The following is an 18,439-nucleotide window of genomic DNA, read 5'->3' on the forward strand; positions in this document are numbered from 1 at the left end:
ATCCTCTTTGTGGTCCCTTACTACCACTTACTTGCCAAGTTTTTGAGAGAGAATTTTTTTTAATGTGTACGCAAGATTAACATACAGGGTTCTTCAGAAACATCATCTTATTTAAACCTGAAACCAGGATATAGAGAGCTACAACGCATTCCAGTCCAAGCTTCCCTTTTGACTTATTGTGTGTGCTGGATTGTTAATATTATGCGGGACATGGCATGTGGGTACAGGTTAAGCAACTATCAGTGTCCTTGTGAAGGGTAGATTCAATAGGACATTAATTATTTATGATCTGTCATTTAATGTGTTCTGCACAAGCAGCATTACTTGCCATAGATCAATTTTTGTCCAACCAGTTGTTTCAGAAACATCACCTATACTTGCCTCTCCCCTATAGTTTGTTACTACTGTTTCCCATGATAAGAATGGATTATTGTGCTACACTAGCAACCCACACAACTTAACTTGGAAACAAAGAGCCCACAATCCTTTTGGATACAGTTGTACCTCCCTGCATATTGCAGTAAGAACTGTGACAATGTGCTGCTTGTAATATGCACCAGTTAAGACAGCTGTCCCTAACCTTGTAAGGGGCTGCTGGCATGCAATCAGATGAAGGCAAGAATGTAATTCTGTAGAGTCTAATATACCACATAGAGGTATGTTTGCTTTGTCATTTCTTGTCTTCTCTTGGTAGAGAGCAGTCACAGCGGAAGTATGTTATTAGTATATTTGTGGTGGCTTTTACCAGGCCCTGGGCAAAATTACCATGGCTTCTTGGATTTGGGTATTGCTTTATTGGGCAATAAACTACTTCAGAAAGTGAGCAGTAATAGTCTAAGCTTCAGTTGAGTAAGTTGATCCTGTCATTGTTGACTAATATCTAAGGATAAAAGTTCTCGCTGTTCTTGTAGCCTCTAAGGTCATGACTGCCCTAGCTATACATCCTTGCATAATTTGGTTTACAAAACACTTTAACGACACTAACAGGTAGAGCTGGTAACTATTCTCAAGAAGTTTTTTGAAGAGACTAAAGCAAAACTTGAGACTTGCACAAGGCTCTCTCAGTGACCGTGGGTAAGAATTGCATTAAAACAGCGATGTTCCTGACTTCCAGTCTTCTATATCAGTGGTTCCCAACCTCTTTTTTTTTTTTAATACTATGGCAAACTTGCTCAAAGAATCCTGGTGGACCAGGTACAGAAATATCTAATTTACATATTTAAATTTGTAAACCTGGGTGCTGGTTGGGGCACTGCAGCTGTGGGCACCAGGGGACCCTGCAGGGGAGGAGGCTGTGCAGGTGGTGGCCCAGGGAAGAAGGGGCTCCGCTGCCTTCCCTAGGAGAAAGCAGTGGAGCTGCCTCCTCGCCCTCTGCCCCAGGCATTTTCCTGCCTGCATCCCAGCCCCTGCTCCCAGCTGCAGGTCCTGACTGGCCAGGCCCTGGTACCTGCTGCACAAGCAGTGCCTCACCGGGCATAACCATGGCAGCAGGATGGGGCGCATGGAGCCGGCTGCCTCCTTCCCAGGGCTGCCCAGCTTTAACCCTGCACGCGACTGCTAGCAGCAGAAGCTGCTTGCCTGGGCAGACAGACAGGGGTTCAAGAGGTGGGGCTCATGCTGCAGCTCAGCAGCCAGCCCTTCACGACCCGGTGGTTGGGAACCTCTGTTTTATATATGTATATTATTCTCCTCTCTAACTTATCTAATGTGGAAATAGTGAATTGTCTCTAGAATGGGACAGCATTCATGCAATGAGAGGGTGAGGAGAGGGAGGGGAGTGAAGCAACTTTACTGCTCAATTCAAGATCAGGTGAGGAACAGCAACAGCACTGCCTGACCTCAGGTTGTTTATATTTACCTTTTATTCTCCTCCAAGGCCATACTGAAACCAGATTTGAGCAGTATCATCTGCTTCAACTCTCTGCTGTCCTTGTGGACTCCAGTTTAAACCTGACATTTACCATCTGTTTTGTTTGCATAACCTTCTTTCTGGAAAGTAGACTGACTTGTGGCTTGCTTTTCTTTTCTTTTCTTAAAGGGATTTTCAAGAGAAATAACTCAAAGTTAATGGATGAAATTTTAAAACAGCAACAGGAGCTTTTGGGTCTAGATTACTCTAAATACAAAATGGAGTTTGCAAATCAAGACAAAGCAGATCAAGGTAGGGTGATGGGATGCACCAGTACATATGTATCATTCGTCTATATTTATACACAACCCTCTGAATTCTTCTCCTTCTTTCCTACCCCCTCAGTCCAATCACACTTGTAACCATTTTAAGCTGGTGTTAAATGCTTGTTCACAGGATCCCAAGCATGGTCAGGGACCCATTATTTTCAGTGTGCATAAAAAAAAAAAAAAAAAGGAATACTATTTATGTCAGCCTGTATATAGGCAACTAATAGTCTAAAGTTGTTTCTCAGTCCTACAGGCACCTTTTGCTGTAATGCAATACTAACTGATTTTTACAGGCAGGAATTCCTCTACGTTGTTTGGTTGTTTGTTTTTCTACCCACTGGCCAGCCTCTATTTGCCACCCTTAGTGCCATGGCAGTATGTCCAGAGCCTGTGGGACAGGTAGGAAGGAAAAGAATCCACAACTAGAACTAAGCAGAAGTGCTCAACCTCTAGTTTGTGAGCCAGGTCCAGTCCACAGAGTCATTTTCATTTGGCCCACGGAGCTTCTTAGAGACCCAGAGATTTGGTGATGGGGGAGTGGTGGCAGCATTGAATGTCACTCCCCTGCTGCCAAATTTTTAGCCCCATGGGAAGCCCAATGTGCCAAGTAACACCAGTCCATGGCCAGATCTATTAGGTTAAGTGGCTGGATTGGGGCAGCAGGGGGGTGGATCAGGCCTACAGAGCCATGCCATCTGGTTTGCAGGGTTCCCTGCTGGTCTGGAAATTTGGCAACAGGAGCAGTGGCAATGTTAATTGCTATTCCCCTCCTGCCAAATTTCCAAACTGGTGGGGAGAGGCAGTGCCAAGTAGGCTGGGTAACATGCCCTATGTGCTAGATGTTGCAGGTGGGCAGATCTGGTAAGGTGGGTAGCATAGGGGCAAATGGTTGTGTAACACTATGATAAAGTAACGAGAATTGGTTCTAATTTGCTAAGCAGCAGCGCTTAAGAGGCGATAGGTTAAAGTCTGCTTTGTGTTGGAGTACAAATCCAGTCACATCACTAACTTTCTCTTAGTCTTTGTATGTTTACATCTTATTGAACTAGTCCTAGCAGAAAAGCTATGCTGGTGTCACTTGAATTCCTCCATTCTTTTGCAGGCTTTGAGCCTTGCTTTGCAATGAGAACCTGAAGCTGGAACTTCCATTTTAAAGGCAACTGAAAAAACCCAAAAAACAAGCATCATTATGACCACCAGCACCATAATTGGGGGCAGCCAAGTATCCCTGTGCACTAATTTTAGAGGGAGCATGTGAATGGGAGTCCTCAGTAAGCATTGATAGAAATGGCAACAGCTGAGGGTGCTTGAGTCTCTGGGGTTACTCTACGTCCCTTGTGCCCTACAATAGTGCTTCCTCCCTCCCCCCAGCTCTCTAGCACTTGGCATGTTCTGTGTCCTCTCGCATCTCTGCCCACGGCACCAAAATTGCTAGTTATGCCTCTGACTACCATTTTCATGGACCACCAGCTAGTGTTCTGTAGTCCATGAATCAGTCAGAACTATGCTCACAAATAGAGTCTGTTTAAACACTGTAAAAAGTAAATAAATAAAATAAAAAATGTTAAGCTGTATTTTTGGTGAGTTGAGTAAATACACAGTGGCAGATGGTTAACTGAAGTCCCTCTAAGTTTGCTTCTCATGAGTACATTTATGACTGGGCATCATTTGGTTTTTCTCTTTAAATGTAGAATGTGAAGCCTATTAAAGGGACAGGAGCCGCATCCAACTAGCAAGAAACCTGTGACTTGCAGCATGACTTGGTACCCTGACTTCGTGTCTTCCTTTTACTTTAATTTTAGCAAATCGGTGCTTTTCAATAGTTCATCAATATCCTAAAGTCATAAGCAAATACACTTTCTCCCCGCCCCCCCAGAAATATAGTTAGTCTAAAACCACCTTTATTCTCTGCTTGCAGTTTTAAATTGCCAATCTGCACTGAAGGTGCTGTCCCCAGAAGATGGAAAAGCAGACATAGTGAGAGCTGCTCAGAACTTTTGCCAGTTGGTAGCACAGCAGCAAAGAAAATATACAGACCTGGATGTTAATGTCTTGGACAACTTGCTAAGTAGTAAGTATTATATAGTGCCTAAAGGGAAGAAGGAAAGGAATGCCATATAATAATCTTCTTAAAGATAAGTCCTGAGGAGGACATCGGACCATTCAGAACTTCTGTCCATGTCTTGATCCCCCTAGCCTCTATCATAATATTCTCAGTCTTTTTCAAGATACTTGTCCTTCAAAATAGTTTTAAAAACACTGTTTTCCATTAGCCTCCTCTCTCCTTCTTCTTTTAGTTGTCTCTTCGTGCTTTAGAGGTTTAGCTAATTCCTCCTTTCAAGATCTCTTTAACTGTCCTATATATTTTTTTTCTAATAAACCTTTATACCTCTGAGAATTCTGTATTTAAAAAAAAAAAAAAAAACCTTCCTTTTTGATAAATGGAAAGAAGCATGCTGGAGACAGCTGAAAAAAAAATGAAAGCTGTCCTAACAACTTGAGTTGCTTAGGTAACTTGAGTTTGAAGGCAATCTAAGTGATATTGATCATACAGCAGAACAGGACTTGAGCAGTAGAGAGACTCTGAGGCCTGTGGCAGCAGAACTGCTATTGTGTTGGCACAGTTACTCCAACTCTGCTGAATGGAGGAAGGTTTCTGCCATCCAGACGAAAGCACATAAAGACACTCCTGCTCCTTCAGCTAGAGAAATCTTGTTTCAAATAGAAATGAAGCTTCTTGATTCCAAATTCAGCCTTTAGCTGGAAAATTTGACAAACTAGTACACAAACATTCCCACAAATGTACATGTGTTTAAATCTCTCTGGCATAGTTCAGCTTGCATTTTATTGGGTAAACCACATGCAGTTGAAGACAGCCTGTGGAAGATGAATGGGATATAACTTTGTTGTATTCGAGTCAAAACATTTATCCAGGAAATGTGGGAATACCTGGGTTTTTAAAGTCCATACTTACACAGCTGATTTCTACCAGACTTCAAATGACTGATAAACTGCAGTGCTGAACAGAGAGATAATCACTTCTCTAGATATGCTGGCAACACTCCTACCAATGCCATTAGCCCTCTTAAAGACAAGGGCACACTGTTAGTTCATATTCGGTTTATTCTCCACTGCAACCCCTAGGTCCTTTTCTGCAGAGCTGCTGCCCAGCCACTCATCCCGTACCCTGTACTGGTGCATGGGATTGTTCCATCCTAAGTGCAGGATTTTGCACTTGTCCTTATTGAATCTCATGAGATTTCTATTGGCTCAGTTCTCCAATTTGTCTCTAGGTCTCTCTGAATCCTAACCCTAACCTCCAGCATATCTACTACGGCTGCCCCCACCCCCCAGCTTGGTGACATCTTCAAACCTACTGAGGGTGCACTCTATGCTATCTTCCAATCATTGATAAAGATATTTCACAAAACCGGCCCCAAGACCGACCCCTGGGGCACTCCGCTTGCTGGGGAATGTTGCAATAGCTGCTTCTCAAATATGGAACCCCTTTTCATCTAGAGCAATGATTCTCAACCAGGGTGCTGGGGCACCTTGGAGTATTCTGAGTTCCTTTGGAGATTGCCATGAGCTGTGAGGAGATAAGTGCAGGCTTGAGCTTGTCTCTGCCTGGCCACTGCCCAGACCCTCTGAATTGCTTGCCCCCTTGCAGTAAATTAATTAGCTCTTACCTTGGGGTGCTGCTTCATTCACAATTGATAGGAATGGAGTACTTCAGGTTGAGAATCGCTGATCTAGAGTGACCTACCTCTTCATATACTGCCCCTGTTTATACTTTCCTTGGCATCCCACCAGCACTAGTTTAGGGATGTCGGAGGATACATCCTTAACTGTTCCATTTAATAGCTGTTTATTCAATGAACTATCCATGAATTAGTCTAGTTCCTTTTGAAGTCTGCCTACACTAACTCTAGTCTGCATCACCCTTTCCTCACCTTTAAAATAGAAATGATGAAACCTAGCCACCTTTCTAAAGTGCTTTATTTGTTGATGGGGAAGTGCTGTAGAACAGCTATGTGGTGTATTTGTTCGTAGGAGTTGGGGAACAATGAAGATGTACAGTAGTAGCTTTGGAAGTAAGAAACCTAATGGTTTGTGTATGATCTTGTTCTGTGTTAAAGGAACCTTACTCTACAAACCTGTTTCTTATTGCTGAATATTCTTTATGTATGCTTTCTAATCTGGGATGGTTCCCACCTTCACTGCTTTCTGGGAACAGTTGCTTAAAGGATTTCTGGGAAATAGAAGCTTTCAAACCTGTGTGCAGATCAGGTTGCCTTAGATGTTTGCAGACATGTTAACATTTACTTTTCTCTCCCAACTCCTGCACTAGCAATCAGTGGAGTTAGCAGTATCTTTCTGAAATGCCACCCTAGCAGCACGTGATAATTAAGTGATGCAGTGTCTGGTAGCTGATTGAATGAGGAAGCCTATCTCTGATGTAACTGGCAAACTTGTACAGCAGCACAGATGGCACATCTGGTTTTAAATGGATGAAGACTGAAGCCATCTGTATACTTACTTGACTTGCATAGATGTTCCTATTTAATGATGGCACATACTCCTGTCTGGTAGTATAGAGAGGTTCATTTGCCCATAAGTATACCACCTTGCATTTATCATTATATTTACATAATCCTTAACTTGATCTTCACGTTAACTACTAAATAGTAGGATACAGACTTTCTATTTTAAAAGCTTGCTAGAGGAGGACAGAGTGCATAACTCTCTCCTTCCAACGGCAGGGACCTGAGAAGCTTGAATGTTTTAGTTTGTAAAACTAGCAAAGAGATAAAAAGATCACTGTGTGAATGATCTTTTTCTTCATGTGTTCTGGATGTTGCACCAAGAGGCTGCAATGGCTCAATCAGTAACAGCCAGTTTTCAAAGGGACATGAAGTTGTCTGGCTTGGTAACCTTTGAAAATGCACCACCCTGGTAAGATAGTGAGGTGTGATGGTTTAAGTGGGACCAAGCTAATGTAGCTGGTGGAACATGGCACCAAAACATGAAACCCTTTTGAGCAAAAATGCAAATGAAGAACCAGGGCATTTAAGGCACCCTTTTGTGCAGGATTAGCTAGACCACTGGTTGCTGGATGTTGTCACAGTGTATTCATTCCTTATGTATCTGTTTTGACTACCACAGACTTAATAAATTTATTCTCTTGCTTTGTAGGTACTAACGGTTTTCCTGATCCTGACTTAATATTAAAGTTTGGTCCTGTGGACAGCACATTAGGATTCCTTCCTTGGCACATAAGACTGACAGAGATCATGTGAGTTGGTGGACTATGAATTAGTCCAGTAGTTCTCAATCTTTTTAGACTTGGCACCCTTGAATGACCCACAGCACCCCTCACAAAGTGCTAGCTCTTTGTTTTCATTCTTTTTTGACTATAGGAAAAAATAGAGCTGTTTTTCTGTTGCAAAGGACTCGGACCACAACTGTAGATTTCAATTTGAAATCTCTGGTTTTATCTTGTGAATTATATTTGCAAACCTAACAGTGCCATGGCACCCTGGCTGGGAATTGCTCAGTTAGTCTGTCGTCTTCATTGTTTAAGCTAAAATTCTTAGGTGCAAGGCTTACTATAAGTGTCCAAAATGACACAATCCCTCCAGTAAACAAAAGCAGGTCATATAAGATCTAGTTGAGATAGTAAAAGACTAATTGAAGCAGGTTTGTGAAAAGAACAGAAATGAGATCCTTATTTTGGTACAATCCATCAGTAGAGAATTGACTGGATTTCACTCCTAAGGCTCTACCTGTCGCACAAGAAATGCACAGTCTATGATCCCTGTAAAAGTTTGTGCTTTTAAGACACAAATGGAGTAGTGCATGCAGATATTCCATGCATCTCTCATAACCCCAGCTCTTCCATTCCATTTCATTGTTCCCCTGACCATGGTTGGCAAAAGAATTCCCCCTTCAGAAGTATAGTCAAGCCCATCTTGGTTAGGATGCCTTGAATCCTTCTATTGTGTGCCTTTTTTATCTGCAAGGTTCTTTAGGAAAAAAAATCAACAGCTGTTTATATTCCAGTGGCTTTATAAATGAATAGGTTTATCAAACTGTCAGTACTGAGCTTCATATGACACTGTTTTACATCATCTTGTTTCAGGGTGACTGAAGTTTGTTTCAATGAATGCATACATTGCTGGCCTTTCCTCTCTGAAAAACTGCAAGATTTAGGCTCCTACTTTTTTTTCTTCCTTAAAGTTAAATAAGGCTCTGTTGGCCTCTGCCCATATTTGCCAGTTGTTAGAATGAACTTGTCAGTCTCCCAAGTTTAATTTGAAGAGACTCTTTGCCAGCATAGATGAGGAAGTAGGACTGGAAGGGATCTCACAACGTCATCTAGTCCAGCCTGCTGCTAAAGGCAGGATCATCCTTGACTCAACCATCCCAGCCAAGTGTCTGTCCAAACCGCTCTTGAAAATGTCCAGGGATGGAGATTCCACAACCTCTTGGAAATTTCGAAGGATGGAGATTTCAACTTCTCTAGGTAGCCTGTTCTAATACTTAACTACCCTCTAGTCAGAAACCTAAATTGCTTCTGCTGCAGCTTGAGACCAACTGTTCCTACATATCCCTTTGTAGATGGCTTGGGGTATTTCTGTGTCTGAAGCTATTAGGATAAGCACACAAGACTTGTGACTTTTTTTTTTTTTTTTTTTAGGGCTTTTAGGATCATTTTGGAAAGATCTGTAACTGAATAAAAAATCATTCCCACAGAAGGCTTAAACATCTAGGGGCTAAGAAAATATTTTGACACTAATTTAAAATATTATGACACTAATTCATGACTAGCAGCAATAAGCTGCTTTAGTGTTCAGTGTTAGGAATGGCCTTTTCACTGCTACTACCCCCTGTAGTCGCCTTGCACTCAATGTTCAGTGTTCTTGTATAACTCTTTTCCTCTTCTTGGAAGGCTACTTAAAGTCCAGCAAAAGTATCCTTGAAGGGATAAGTGGCAAAATGTTGACAGAATGTTAATGACATTAGATGTTTAAGCATTTTGAGAGTAGTGGATCCCTGAGAAACTTGTACAGATGAACTATAGTTAATAACAAGTAATTGAATTTGTCAGAGATTCTAGCACTGAAATTACAATTTGTGAACGCACATTTTTTAGGATGCCCCATAAACAAGAGATTTACATTAAAATTGGAAAAGGTATCTAGCTATTTAACTACCAATTTAGTTGTTTCTATTGAGTCTGTAGATAATAAGCTCTTTGTTTTGGAGGTGGGGTACCAAGATATTGGAACAATTAATGCTGTGACTGACTTAAATGACTGAAAATAATCTACTTCCTGACCTGGCAAATTCCTTTAGATAAATAACTGCTCATTTTAATTCTTCCTATTTCATTTTTGCTTCCTTAGTTCTTTGCCTTCACATCTGAATATCAATTATGAGGACTTCTTCTCTGCCCTCCTTCGCTATGCGGCTTGTGAACAGCGCTGGGGAAAGTGATACGTCTGAGCACACTACGACCAGTTTTTCCATAGGAAGGATCCTCTGTCTCTGTTTACAGGCACCTGTGATCAGTACAAATCCAGTCCATAGTCCTTTCTTAATTTATCAACAAACTCAATAAAAGTGTCTTACCTTTCTAGAGAGTCTGTGTGTGTGCACGTGTGAGAGTCTGTTAATGGGGAGAGGGGAACATAGAGGTTTGTTTCTCTGTGCAAAAAATGTTGTTGCATAAATGTAAGCATAGCTGCTCAACAGCTTAATGTCCCCCACTGATTTGGTGTGTTTTTGTTTTTGTTTTTTATTTATTTATTTTTTTCTTACCAAAACATGTAAGAGTTCAAAGTATCATTGTGAAATCTACAGGGCAGTGTAAGATGTCATGTTGATTGAAGATTTCTCAAATTGGTGGAAGAATAGTCAGACATCAGATGTCCGTCCATTCCAGTTTTTTGCTGTGCTCCTTGTAGCTGAGCACTTTGGATCTAATGGCTTGGTTAAGTGTGTCCATAAATGTTCTAATAATCTTAAAATGGAATGAAAAGTCACTAGCAGGATAAAAAGCACAGGTAACCAGTTTTGGAATCTGAAGAGACCACAGGGACTTTACATTTTTTTTTTTTTCTTTTGGCATAAGTGCATTAGCTCTGCTAGTCTCTTATCTGCAACCTCAAATAAGCTCTCTCTTCACCCAGAGAAATCAGATTCTTAGTTCAATTGCCATTAGATTTGCACCACCCCCAGTTATATTTTGAGGCTCAAATTATGGTGTCTCATTAATGTAATCTACTTTTTTTTTTTCATATTGTACTGACTTTTAGATTTAGAATTTAAGGGCAAGTAAATTTCTAGATGGGGGTTCTAAATGGAGACAGTTAAGTATGAGCTTCAAGTTTTTATCTTTTGCTTAAAACCAGCAACCTACTCTACTAGTTTTTGTTTCAGGAGCAAATACAAATGGTCACCATGCTTTCCATATCACTGTTCAACAGTGGGTCATTGTTTTTATGTGTGTCAGCTGAGGCTCAAACAGGGCTAGAACAGGGCTGTCCAACAGATCTAGAACAGGGCTGTCCAACTTCCAAGTGGCTGGGAGCCACACAGTGCATGGGCAAGGGCCATTCCAGGGTTTGCCATATGGGCCTCTGGGCCACACAGATGTCCCTGCTACTGTGCCTACATTCTTCTCCTGCCCTGCTGCATTGTGCCCCCCGCCCCCATGCACACACATTGCATTGCACTTCCACATGGCCCTGGACTTTTCCCTGCTCCCTGCACCATACCTGCCTTGGGCAGGAAGAAGCAACTAGAGGAGGGAGGGGGGGAGCCCAGAGCTGGCTGCTGTTGCAATGGGAATAATGCAGGGGGAGCGATGGCAAGATGGGAGTCTGGGGGTCACAACTTAACCCCTCAGGCTGCATGTGACCCACAGGCTGCCAGTTGGACAGCCCTGGTCTAGAAATATACATTTTGAACTATGTATAAGTTTGAGTTTAGAAAACTTAAACATAACAGGGGAAAGGATTAAGTGAATACTCATTACTGTGTTGCTCTCAAGGTTTGAGTTCATGAAGCAAAAATGTAACTGGCAGGGCATTACATCCAATATCTGCAGAAAGAACTGTGGCAATTGTAGAACTAACAACCTCTTTTGGCAAGTGTCATCATGCAATTAAACCTGCAGGGAAAGTACACTTGAAATAAGCTGTTTAAGATCTTGTCAACCAATATTTTTAATAATTTGGGCCAAGCAGTACCTAAAAGCATCTGTTAAGTTTATTGCTGAACATGGCTTTGAAAGCATATTGACTTTCTGTCCATGAGTTCATGGAACTTGTAGAACAAGTGTTTCAGCTCTATGTTCATCTTCTGCTTTAAACAAAGGTAGGAAACCTAGCAAAGCATTACAGGGGAAATCTCTTCAGTTTTAAAAAGGGAACTACCACATTTTAAATGAATGCTTTTGTAAAACAGTGCCCAATTTTTTGTCATGAAGGGATGTAATAAATGTAACAGTGTAGATTTGTAGAAGATATTACTTGTTAGCAGTGATGCTTTATTTTCCTTTCTTTTAAGATAAGAGGCTATTCCAAAAGGAATCTGTTATAAAACATGATCTGATTCATTTCATGTCCCATGTCAGAGAAAGGGACTTTGATCAAGTTGCTGACTGCACTGAGCTGATCATTTCAAGGACTAGAAAAACCCTTACAGTGTATTTAGGAATCTTTGTGGGCTTTTGATGTTTACCCTATTTCTGTTTCGATAGAAAGATGGACACTTATGTGAAATGCTTTCTTGGTTTCTTATAATTGCCGCGAAAGAGACATTTTCCCAATAAATAACCAAATAAGCCTTTGAAAGGATTTGGTGACTACTTCTTTGAGGGAGATGCAATAATTTTTTTAATACTCAGTATTAAGAATCCCATTTTCTTGAGGTAAGGACCACCTTTGTCTAAATCCCAAACCATGATGTTACCCAAGCAGTTCTGGTACAGGCAGTAAACAAAAAAGATGGAGAGGTTTAATTCTGTTCTTAAATTCTGTCTTTTGATTTTGCAGCCTGCCAAAGAACACTGCCTGAACTGCTTTTGGCCTTTGACAGGCTCCTGTACATCTGAGCTGAAATGGTTTTCTGCATCAGAGCCAGACCTTAATATTAAGGGTTCATTTACACAAGGACACTTGACTGAAGGTGTGAATTTTAAAATGTGTTGGGTAAACAGCATTAAACCCTTGTGCAGACATTTATATTCAGAATTCAAATGGCCTTAATTTGTTTTGACAGTGAAGTAAATAAACTAAGGCTGCCTGAATTCTGAGTTCAAATGTCCACAGAGATTTAATTCAGTTCATCTAGTACACTTCTATATTTGGACCTCCAGCTAACTGGGATTAACTCTTCTAACCAAACCTGTATAGATGAACCCTTGAGCTGTGCCAAATGCACTGTGCATATCCACAACTTGATCTTCTGAATGTATGTCACTGCAGTTATCTTCCTCTTCCCCAGCTTGTCCTGTGTGAAGGTACATTGTATAACTGTGACATTCTATATGGCTGTAGTCTCTGGCTACTTGTAAATAATGTGTAAAGCAAGTTTTTATGATTAAGGAATCAATTTATTGAACTTTATTATTGAAAGTTAAACCTGAATCTGTAAAACAGGAAATCAATAAAAGAATATAATCTTTCTACAGGCTATTGTGTTTTATGAAGACTACCTCTCTGATTCTTGGTCGGGGAAATAGTTTTAAATTGGTTTACAGTTGAATTGGATCCCTTCTTTTCTAGCAAGTTGTCTAGAACCAGACTTATTTTGCAGGTTTGCTCCTTTTTTTTTTTTTCCCCCTATGAACCCACCTTTATTCTGAATAGCTTCTGTCCGCATGGTTTCAACTATTGTATGCAGCATCTTCCTGGGAGCTTTTTGGGGAAAAGGTGAGACTTGTATGGCATCTCTTAATCCCTGCATATTGGTAGAAATTGAAGTCTGTATATTGACTGGAGAATCCCAGGCTCTCGGCCACTAAAAAGCTTGTCTTCTAGTAAATCTTCCCTATAAGGAAGAGGAGTTCCTGTCTCCAATTGAAAAGGAAGCAAAAAGGTTTAAATGGGTCAAAGAACTATTCCCACTTGCTCTGCCCATACTTATTTCAGTTGTTATTGTGCTTCTAGGCTGTACTTTTTTTGTGGCAGTCATCAAACTGGCTGCTCAATTGAGGAGTGGCTGCTTTTGCTGGCAGCCAATTAGGATAAAACTTGTGATGGATTTGGTTAGTTTGAGGTGCAATACCCTGCCATAAATGGTTTGGCATCCCTTCTCCCTAAATTCAAATAATCCCTCAAATGAGAAATCTTTATAGTTTAAACATCAAAAGTCAGTTCCCTTCAATTACTAGAGGAGAAGGTGAGTAGGATTATGAATAACCTGATGTCTAGTCCTTTCCCATATTTTCAACTTTGGTAGTCATGGAAAAAGGTAGATCTACTTAGAGAAGTGAACACAGTATACTAAGATGAGCCCCCAATAATTAAATTCTATACATGGAAAATTTATAAAAGTTTGTTATAACTTTCCCATGTATAGAACCTAATTATCAGGGGGTTGCCTTTAACTCGTCCTCCTCCCCCTGCTGCAGGGGGGCAGGCAGTGGGGAGTAAGTGATCTGGGGAGGTCAAGCGGCTTATCCCCTGCTTGCGCCTGCTCCCTGTCTGCCCCTTTCCCCTCTACCTCTGCTCTCCCATTCTAGCCTGAGATATGGAGTGTGGTCCCAGCCCAGTACCCATAGCAGCTGTGCAGGCTGCATGCTGCCACTGGGGCTGGGCTGGGGCTGTACTCAATGCCTCAGGCTTGGAGCAAGGGTAATGGAGGGGGGAGGACGAGAGGGGCAGGCAGGGGGGAGCAGAGGGTGCAGGGGTGGGGAGTGAGGAGGCGGAATACAGAGGTGGGTGGGCAGAAGTAGGAAACGGCTATGACTGTGACCCTAGCCACCTATTCCTGTCTTCCCTTCCCCCCACCCCACTTGCTTCTAAAATCAGGGGCTTTTCCACCCATGTTAAGTGGCAGGGGGCTCATCTTCAAATCAAGTAAATACAGTAATCTTTGTAAGGGGAAGGTGCATAACCAACTCTGCTTTAATAGATTAATTCTTACAGATACTCAAATTGTGGAGTGGATGTATATTTTAATTAGTTTCTCCCAGTGGTAACATGAGTTTGTTCTAAAAGGCACAAGTCAAAACCTTTTGTTCAGATCACAAAATGACTACTTTTTCATTATAATTTTGTTTTTTCATGCTCGACTTCATGACACTTCATCTACAGCACTGCTTATCCTACCCTTTGCAAGACCTTTCCAGTCTCTAAAGGTTTCTGTACACACTTCAATATTAAGTGTTCTCCCTTAAGTCCTACTGTCTTAAGTGTGCTTACAACCATATCAGCCATTTTTAGGAAAAACATCAATTTGCTGGAACAGCTGGGATGAACAGATTCGGGTGGGTCTAGCTGAGTCTATGCAGTATGCAATAGCCTTGCATTCCTACCAGGGCAAAGTTACAAGTGTATGCTGTTATGATTTTTCTCCAAGCTTTCTGAACGCTTGGCCACAATGAAATGTTTTGCCTATAGCATCCTATTTTAGATTTTTCAGCAGCACTCGTCCCCCTTTCCAAGGATACAGTGCAACTTCTGCCCATGGAAATGTATTTTGTACTAATATTCATTACCTAGCAGCCACAAATGCTTGATAAGTGCTTTTTTGTGAATGCCGAACTCATGCCCGGATATTTATGGCCAGTCTTTTAAGCTATCTGTTCCTGTTGGAATACTAAATTGAGAGCTGGCCTGAAGTTACAATGGGATTTCTCTTTTGAATCTGCAGAGAGATGACCTTTGGGGGAAAAGCTAGTTTTGTATCCTATATTTGTCTATAAAGTCTTGCTGAATTGTGGAGTGAATGCAATTTCCCTCAAAAGGGGGCAACTAATGTTCTCAGGTAAATTTGAGGGCTGAAACCCAGAGCAGTAAAGAGTGGGAGAGCTGCCCACAAAGCTTCCTGATTTGTATACTGAGCTTTAGTTTTCAGGAAGGCTGTTCACCAATGTAATTTGGATTGTACATGCTACTAGTGTGTTGAACTCTGGAACATATTAGAAAACAAGGAGACTGAGTAGGACTCAGAGTGGGCTTAAAGTGATGAAGTCAGATATGAGCTATTTGGAGGAGAGAGGCTCTGTATGGAAGTTATGTCTTTTATTTGATTCTAAGATGAGGTTTCCCCCCGCCCCAATTAGCATGGGGGGAAGAAACCCCTCCTCTTATAATAGCATACCAAGAAATCTCACTGGGCACATCCCCGTGAGTGGAGGAGGAAAGTCTTTTCCTAGGGACAAAGAGCAGGGAACTTGTATCTAGGGAACACCCATATATGCACTCTGGTGTACTGCATGTTGCTTGGGGTGGGGTAGGGGAGGCTGGGGCCAGCACCTGGACTGGGGCCAGCAGCCTTACCTGGGGGCCTCTGGGGGCTGCAGCCATGGCAATCCTGCAGCATATAGCCTGGCAGCCGGGCTCCAGCTTTGGGTAGCATGTGCTGCCCTGCTTCTGGCAGCATATGCTGCTGCCACATGTAATGCCTGCATGTGCTGTGCAGCACATACCACACATGGGTGCTTGTCATAGATTCATAGACATTAGGCCTTGAAGTGACCTTGCAAGTTCATCAGGTCCAGCGTCCTTCCCAAGGCGCAGGAAGTCAGCTGGGGTCTGATCACCCCAGCAAGATAAGCATCCAAGTGTTTCTCAAAAGGTATACAGAGTAGATGCTTGAACCACTTCCGGGGGGAGTCTATTCCAGAAATTTTCCATCAGTAATAATCAAAATTTATAGGAGGAGGACTGTAACAAGGAACTTGTACCCCTGTTGCTGGACTGGGCAATGGAGAAAGAGGGAGGGACAGAGGGCACAGGGGTTAAAGAGGGGGAAAAAAAATGCATGGCCTAATGACTCATCAGGGATCCTGGTTTTCCCTGATTTAAAAAAAAAACAAAACTGCAAATTCTCTTGATTTTTTTTTTTTTTTTTTTTCTGCAAATTCTCTTGATTTTTTTTTTTTAAACCCTCAAAATCTGTGATTAAAATTACAGGCCCCCCACAGTTGCCCCCCCCACCCAGGCCCTGCTGGTGCCCCTCACTCTCCCCTACAGCCTCCCTAGCCCTGCTTGTGCCCCAGACACAGAGGCACAGACATGCAGGCACACACCTCCCCCAGCAGGTAAGTGGGGGGGGGGGGGGGAAGGGAAGGGCCTGGGGGGAACCAGACCTAGAATAGAAGGGGAAGTGTCTGTGCCTACTCCCAGAAGCAGGTGAGGGCAGCACTGCTCCTCTGTGGGCTGCACATGCCCTGCCTGTCTGGAGTGGGAGAGAGGTGGGCTTTGCATTCGTCAGCTGCCACTGCCATGCTGCTTTGCTGTGGCCAGTTGCACATGTGGCTCTGCGGGCAAGTGGTGTGGGTGCAGCAGTGCAGGGTGGTCACCATGTGCGAGCCCTCCCCATTTCCTCATTTGGCCAGCCAGGTGGCATGTATGTGGCCTGCAGAGGAGCACCAGTTAGGAGTGGGGGGTTTGCAGGTGGTGGCTGCCACCACCACCCCGCATCTCCACTGACACACTCTGAGCTGCTTGCCTGCAGAGCTGCATGTGCAACCAGCTGCAGTGAGGGGCGTGGCAGTGACATGGGGCAGTGGCGACCACCACCATGTGTGAACCCCTTCTTAACCCCCATGTGGCCAGGCAGCGCCCATGCAGCTTGCAGAGAGGTACTGCTGCTCTTTTTTTTTTCCCCCCCCACCCTGGCCCTGCTTCTGGGAGCAGGCACAGAGACACTCCCCACCCCCCATTCTTGATCTAGCCCTGGCCCTGTCCCCTCCACACACTTACCTGCTGGGAGGTGTGTGTGTCTGTCTGTGTCTGTGCCTGCATGTGTGTCTGTCTGTGTCTGCCAGAGAAAGTCCTGCGGGAAGCTGGCTGGGAGCTGCAGGAGGGGGATGAGTTGGGGAAAGCCCCACATGGAAGTCCCACTGGGTCAGAGGCATGTGGACCCAGAGTGGTGCTATTGACCTGAGGGGGCTTTGTGCCTACATGTGCGGCTTCCTTGAAGGGTTGATACTACGCTGTTCTGGGTTCACACTGATGGGCACTCCATGTCTTCCTGCAACCCCCCAGCCGCACTTTCCTTACAGGCTCCAGGAAGGAAACTGAGGCTGAGCAGAGCTGTGGGTGAGTTAGAGACTCAGGCCCTCTGGGCAAAGCTGGGGGTTTCCAGCCCTTTTCGCAGTCGGCTCTTGCAGGCTGGAACTGTGCACGCTTGCAGGGGTCTTTGCAAAAGCGGGAAATCCACAGGTTTTTCTGCTAAAAGGTAAAATCTGATTTTCTCTAATGAAAATGGGAAATCCATGGTTTTCTCTGTTTTTCTGTGGGGAAATGGAAAACCTGGATCCCTGCTCATCATTAAGCAGTTAGCTGCTCATTCTGGTCTAATGACGTATCAATTAAGCAATCATCTGCTCCTTCACAGGTGTGGGAACCTGGCTGGAGGGAGATAACAGGCTACTAAAACAAACCCCGACCCAAAGGAGGAATGGGGGGAGAGGGAAGAGCCCTTGAGGTTCCAGCCTGGTGGCAGCCGGGTTCTGCTCTTGCTGTGCCAGGGCGGCTAAGCATGGAAGGAGCCAAGGGCACCCACCACCTCTCCCCATTTTCCCATGTTCTGGGAGTGCTGCTGTCCTCCTTCTGGTCCCTGCCTGCCCAGTTCATTCCCAATGAATGAAGAGAGTGATTTACAACAGGTCTGATTTATAGATTCATGGATATTTACTTTTTATATTTTGACACGATTTTTATAAAATCCTTACTATCACTGCTAAATTGTATGCCGTCATTACTAAATCATCTGACTGCCAGACCCCTAATTCCATGCAATCCTTAAATTGATAACAATCAAAGCAAAGGCTTAAAAAATAAACATCAATTTTTAGCTGTTGAAATTATTAAAAAAAATAAAAATTGAATTCTTCCAAGCCTAATTATGGCATCTTTCCTGCTCACATTGGACATGTAAGTATAGATAGAGATATCTCTATAAAATATATTTTTTGCTTAAAGGCAAATTAATTTCAAATTCCAAATGGACACAGTCAGGCTCAATCCTTCAAGTCTGTGTAGCTCTACCACCAGGCAAGTCTCGTCCCTCCCAA

The 18,439-nt window shown here is 43.0% G+C and overlaps 1 protein-coding gene and 1 long non-coding RNA gene across 2 annotated transcripts; both read left to right on the top strand.

The window, feature by feature from the left end:
* Positions 1–2,016: 2,016 nt before the first annotated feature.
* On the top strand, positions 2,017–8,559 carry NUS1 (NUS1, dehydrodolichyl diphosphate synthase subunit). Its single transcript, XM_025192126.1, has 4 exons — positions 2,017–2,161; positions 4,097–4,249; positions 7,375–7,474; positions 8,321–8,559. The coding sequence occupies exons 1-4, from the start codon at positions 2,068–2,070 to the stop codon at positions 8,424–8,426; spliced, it is 453 nt and encodes a 150-aa protein (XP_025047911.1). The 5' UTR covers positions 2,017–2,067; the 3' UTR covers positions 8,427–8,559.
* Positions 8,560–8,663: 104 nt separating this feature from the next.
* Positions 8,664–9,818, top strand: LOC112548048. The gene is made up of 2 exons (XR_003091858.1): positions 8,664–8,704; positions 9,588–9,818. It is a non-coding gene; the product is annotated as an uncharacterized LOC112548048 (long non-coding RNA).
* Positions 9,819–18,439: the final 8,621 nt, after the last annotated feature.

This window comes from Alligator sinensis, unplaced genomic scaffold (assembly GCF_000455745.1).
Source record: "Alligator sinensis unplaced genomic scaffold, ASM45574v1 scaffold1091_1, whole genome shotgun sequence".
NCBI lineage: Eukaryota > Metazoa > Chordata > Crocodylia > Alligatoridae > Alligator > Alligator sinensis.